Source organism: Plasmodium fragile (assembly GCF_000956335.1).
Source record: "Plasmodium fragile strain nilgiri unplaced genomic scaffold supercont1.152, whole genome shotgun sequence".
In the NCBI taxonomy this organism is placed as follows: Eukaryota; Apicomplexa; class Aconoidasida; order Haemosporida; family Plasmodiidae; genus Plasmodium; species Plasmodium fragile.
Window position 1 is genome coordinate 4,642 of NW_012192732.1, and position 6,132 is coordinate 10,773.

General features: G+C 46.4%; 2 protein-coding genes across 2 annotated transcripts in view; both read left to right on the top strand.

Moving 5' to 3' along the window:
- Positions 1-55: 55 nt before the first annotated feature.
- Positions 56-5,836, top strand: AK88_05531 (uncharacterized protein; the record flags this gene model as incomplete). The annotated part of the gene is made up of 5 exons (XM_012483133.1): positions 56-214; positions 391-1,222; positions 1,554-1,976; positions 2,465-3,174; positions 4,985-5,836. The coding sequence occupies 5 exons, from the start codon at positions 56-58 to the stop codon at positions 5,834-5,836; spliced, it is 2,976 nt and encodes a 991-aa protein (XP_012338556.1).
- A 168-nt stretch (positions 5,837-6,004) lies between these two features.
- The window catches only part of AK88_05532 (uncharacterized protein), a gene marked incomplete at both ends in the record, with an annotated part of 350 nt that continues 222 nt past the window's right edge, over positions 6,005-6,132 (top strand). The window contains one exon of the mRNA XM_012483134.1: positions 6,005-6,130. Coding sequence (XP_012338557.1) covers positions 6,005-6,130 — 126 coding nt within the window. The remainder of the gene's footprint in view (positions 6,131-6,132) is intronic.

Here is a 6,132-nt window from a genome sequence, read left to right on the forward strand (position 1 = left end):
AGCGGCGAAACCGGTGCCCACGAAGGAGGCGGTAACGAAGACGCGGTCCAGGCGCATGGCACCACCTGGTGGTGGTGGTGGTGGTGGTAGTGGTGCTGCCGGAGCAGGCACCGCGAAGGGGAAGACCGTGAAGGCTGGAACAGGGCACGATTGTGATGCAGACAGAGCACGGCCGCGGCGGAGTAACGCCGTGTATGTGGTCACCCCACGTGATGTAAGTTAGATTACACAGCGAGAGCAGGGAGGGCGAGGAGACAGGAATCAATATAAGAGGAATTTATTCATAAGGGCACTTACACATATATGTCACGGTGCACATGTATTCATGTGTAACAATATAGATAACATGTGCCCATGGGCACTTTTTTAATGTCCATGTGCAACACGTAGGATAATGAATGGAACAAGTGGAAGACAGTGTTGGAAAATTTTAAGAAATATATGGATGAACACACAGACCTAGCGGCTGAGTATGGCGCAAACTGTGATAATAGTGGTTGGGATGATGTAAAGGACCAGCGGCATTATTACAAGGGACAAACAGTAGCAGATGTCGTACGGTGCAGAGTTATGAGTGTTGCATGGGCCTTCGCAAATGGGTGGGCAACTACTGGCAGCGCTAACACGGACGGGGTGGTAATGGATGCAGACGAAGAGAATATGTTCAGGTGTGAAGTGGCAAATATATTTGGACATTTACTGAAGGCAAAGTATTGTCCAGGGCAACGCGGATTTAGGCGGGGTGTAGAATATTCTCGGATAGCATTCATGAACATGAACAGCCCTGGAACACCTGGATTTGCAGCACTCGGGGGTCCTGTTATCGACGGCAGGTGTACAGCATGTGGGTACGGCGAGAATCGAAGGTGGGCACACGCCATAAATTTGAAAGTAGTAGAGTGGCTACTGAAGGAAGGAGGAATATTGGGAGAAATACAGGCAATGGAAAAGGCAATGCCGTGTGAGCAGAATTGGAAGGAGTATATTAAGCGGCTGGACCCCGGGCAGAAACCTATTAAGGGTGGGAACACGCATTCCAACAGTATCAAAGACCGTTTGAGCGAAGCAGGGAAGAAGAAGTTAGCAGAAGAGGAGACGCAGATGGGAGCAGCAGTCACAAAGATAATTGAGAAAGTGCAGGAATCACAGGAGGCTATAGTGAAGGCAGCAAAGGAGGCGTATGAGGAAGAGCACAAGAAAGCACAACAGGAAATTGCGGACGGTAAGGATACGCACATACGCCCGCATACGCATGCCAACGGATGGCACGACTACGTGGCGCGTATGTAGACCGTACGAATAGTAGGGATGGATGCCAACATAACGAAAACGCACACGCACGCGGGCAGCCACAACGCAAACGCACACGCAGTGGCACAACAACGCACACACGCGGCGACGACGAAATATAGACGAGGGACGGAGTGGGATGGCGACAACTACAAGTGTACTGCTATCACCTCCGTCCACCGAGTGCGCCCCCCTTCCTTTTTTGTGTTCATCCATCTGTTTTGTTTTTATCGTCCTTTCATCTTCCGTTGTCCTGCTTGCAGAGAAGGAACAGAGCAAGCAGGCAGATACGATGGATAACGCGAAGAAAACAGAGGGGACCAGTGAGAACAGGGATAAGAAGCAGAACGACAAGGCAGATCAGACACAGGGCTCATCGCCAACACCTATAGCACAAACACCATCAACATCATCAGGAGGAGCCGGAAGGTCAGATCCATCAGGTGCGGCAACACCTACCTCACCTCAGTTGCCATCAGTACCACAGTCCCCACCAGCAGGAACAGGACCGTCCTCCGAGGGGCAAGTACCAAAAGAAGTGACTGACACGACTACAAAGACGGATTCCTCAGGTAATACTGGTACGTGCACAACGGACGTTGATGAGGACACTCCGGGAGGTGGCCACATACCCATTTCCTTCGGCCAAGGCTCTTCATCCGGCTGCTCAGGAAGTAGTACCCTAGGTAGTGAGTCCGATTAGAAAAACAAAAAAAAACAAACACACAACGAACAATTTCCGCAGACAGAGGGAGAGACAACACGGAGAGAGAGCCAGAGAGAGAAAGCAAACGTCGAATGAGAACGAGCGGGCGGGAGCGTGTTTTAGGGCGAAGGTGATCAGCAGCGGCAGACCGAGACAACCGCGTCCGGCAGAGAGACGTAGAGACGTAGACGTCGACAGACGTAGACACACTGTGTGTGTGTGTTGTGTGTGCTGTGTCGGAGACAGAGAGAGTCTTTTCCCGGGGTGGCACCGTCCCCACCCGCGGAGGACAACCGTGAAACGACGGCAACGAACCGTGTAGGCGGTCTACCGTGCAATCCATCATGTGGTCAACGGACCGTGGTCGATCCACGTGTAGCCGAGCGTGGTCAAGCACCCGGTGCACCGTCGCATACACCTCAGATTACTTCTATATTCTTCCCATTGTCCTCCAATTCAATTGTTCAGGTGATAAGAATGTACCGGACGTGAGTGCCCCAGATCCCGGGTTACCTGCCGTTGCACGAGAACCCTCAGTTTCACAGAATGATCCTGCAGCGGAACAAAGTACGGACAGTATATCCATAACATCAACGGACGATAGTACTACAGCGAGAACCAATGATGAAAACAGGGACAGTGCAAATAATGACGGGACCCAAGCAGGGACTCAAGATAATGAACACGGAGCCCAGAGTCCACGGGATCCGGGTACGGACCACAGCACCCCTCCGGATGTACAAAAAGAGGACGACTGGGGCACATGGGATGCTACTACTGATTTCTGGGGAATAGGACAAATATACTCAGATCGTACAGGACGCACTGGTAAAGACGGGTCCCTGCCTGATGGTACCGAGGAATGTCGACAGAATGAAGGGCAGACTAGTTGTTGGAAAACTTATAAAAGTAAATATTGTCCCTCTGAAGGCAGTGGTAAAAAGTGCGATCTGGAAATATCATTTCCATCAGGCCCTGGGCCAACTAATCTTTCAGCAGGGTACGCACCACCAACCCCAGGAGAAACCGTATCCGGCTCATCGACTGACAACCGGGGTGAGAAGCCAGGTGACTACGCTGTTCCTGACTTAACCGCCGATATCCTTACCGCCACTACTCCCGTACTCTTCTTCCTGTCCGCCGTCACCGTCGCTCTTCTTGGTTATTCCCTTTGGAAGGTAAGTGCACTCTCAAGCTCACACAAGCGCACACACAACGCGCACACACAACGCGCACACACAACGCGCACACACAACGCGCACACACAACGCGCACACACAACGCGCAAATATAACCGAGTGGAAATGCACATTCGTTTCACGGCAACAATGTTCCCAAAAGGAACAATAACCAACCTACTATTTGGACGTGACTCCAACAAGAAAAAACACGCAATACTACCTTTAAAAAGAAAAAAAAAAAAAACAAAGAAAAAAAAAAGAAAAAAGAAGAAAACAAACCTACTAGAGACGTGCGTGCTTCAATGCCGGATACATCGTACATTGGCGGCAACTGACATTGGGCGCGTTCGACACAATATATTAGATATTTGGGTGTTCATGGGAAAAGGATATGAGTACGATGGTATGCAGTATTGGTATATATATGCTCTTGTAATTATGACGGTTTATTTTTCGGGAAGAAAAAAAAAAAAAAAAAAGCCCTAAAATGTTAAGCGTCCTAAAGTTCGTAAACTGCGAACATTAAACCCTTAATCTTGAATCCGCAACCCGGAATGCTGAATACGGATTACTCAAACCTTACAGTCCGGAAACAGTAAGCCTTGCACCCCGCATCTTAAATCGATATTCCGCAATCACATAATCCAGAACACTTAAAATCCCCGAACCTTACCATCCTTCCACCTCGCAATCCCCGAGCCTTAGAATCCCCGAAACTTTAAACACTAAGCCCTAAGCCCACAAGTTCGCTATACTTATCCTTTATTTATATATGCTCCGTACACTATTAATTAAATCCATTCACACCTTTTCAAAAACAAAATAGAGATACGGGTATACACGCATAAGAACGTTGTGAAACTATATTTCTGCATTTATTATTTATCACTACGCGTAATACATCTGAGAACGATATAAAGGACGACCCCCATAAATAATAAGCGGCCACGATATACATGTATAATTATGCGAATGCGTGACAAGAACAACCCCCCCTAAAACACTGATACAGTGTAACTTTTAGCCGGCTTCTGTACACCGGAAACATTTTTTCGTCGTTTCCATTTGTAAAGGGTATAATTTATGTTAGGCTTATTATGTGCCTCACCATTATACCTGACTTAAAGAGAGTAAAGTGTTATGCCACATATAAAATTTTGCTCCCGTGAATATGCTATTTGTTCCTATTACGCCGTTAACACAGCGACATCATGGATGAGCGCGTGCTGAATTTGTGATAAATGTTCACCCCTTTAATCAACTTTTACGTCGTACAGCATTTATCCAAAAATGGGTTCTTCACAGTGTTCTTCCATCCTTCCTTCTTCCCTTGTATTAGGATGCACGTAAGCCATTTATGCAAATCATACGTACGTATTTAGGTAAGAATAGTAAATCAAGTACCAAATTGATTCTATCAATGTTCACTATTGGCCGATGAAGAAAAGTGTTACGCGCTTAATCTATACACCTACATGTGGAAGAAAAAAAACAATAGTTCCATAATTTATACATATGAACAAAGAATATATCGCCTCTTCTAACATTTTCTAAAGGGAAAAGAAGAAACACAATGATGTTGCTTATGAAACTCTCTATATTTATTATGGCCCTGTGCTTTGGGAACATTGCTCACTGTGTATGATAAGAACCATTATATTTTGGGGAGTTACCACATTTATTGCAATAATATCTTAATGCCTTCATAACAACTATAAACCTGCGTATAATTGTTTTTGTACGCTCTACACCCTTCTGTACACCATAACAATCCCATATATTACCCCGTTTTTTTTTTACATGTTAGGCGAGTACACTAGGCACATCATCGGGCAATGGCACAAGCCAATATGGCACAGATGTTGGAACTGCGGCTGCAAGTACAATTGCAACGACCACCGTAACGTTGAGTGATGTAAAGGATATAGGGAAACAGGGTCAACGTAATATTTACGACGGTCGTGCGACGGGTAGTCCCGTGAAGAAAACGTTGTTCGATGACATGCGTAGGAAGTTAAAAACCAAGGTGCACGTCAAGAATCCAGGACCTGTAAAGAAGAAGCCACAGGGTGCAACAGCGCAGAACAAGCTGAAGGAATGTTGTCAGAAATTGAAACGTTGTAAAATGGGGAGAAGAGCATGGTCAATACTTATAGTAGTCGCCACAGTCTTGTATCCAGCACTGTCGTCCTTGGTAGAAACAAGTGCGATGGCATTTGGTTGTGCACAAGATGCCTGTGTAAGTAACTTCTTCACTGCGTCACTTCCCATGCTGATTCCGGTCATCTATTGCTGCGTGCTAGCAGCGTTTTTGTTCTCAAAAACAGCGAAATGTTTATTTGATAAATTTTGGAAGAAGGAGGAAGCTCCCACAGAAACGAAAAACAACGAAGGAGAAGTAAATAAGAAACCGGAGACACCCGGGAAGCAGAAGGTACCTGAAAAACCAGAAGTACCTAACAAGCAGGAAGCATGTGGGATATTAGAGGTACCTAATAAACCGGAGACACCCGGGAAATCAGATGTACCTCAGAAACAGGAAACACCTAAGAAACCGGAAACACCTAAGAAACCGGAAACACCTAAGAAACAGGAAGCACCCGCAGAAACGAAAAACAACGAAGGAGAAGTAAATAAGAAACAGGAAGCACTTAAATAGCCAGGAACATTTCAGAAACAGGAAGGACCTACGAAGAAGGAAGCACCGGGCACAGCAGGAGAATCCGAAAAACTGGAAGCACATAATAAACCAGAAGTACCAAAGACACCGGACGCACCCAAAGAAGCGGAAGCACCTAAGAAACCAGAAATACCAAAGACACCAGAAATGCCAAAGAAACCGGACGCACCCAAAGAAGCGGAAGCACCTAACAAACCGGAAGCAACAAAGAATCCAGAAGTATCAAAGAATCCAGAAGTACCAAAGAATCCAGAAGTACCAAAGAATCCAGAAGT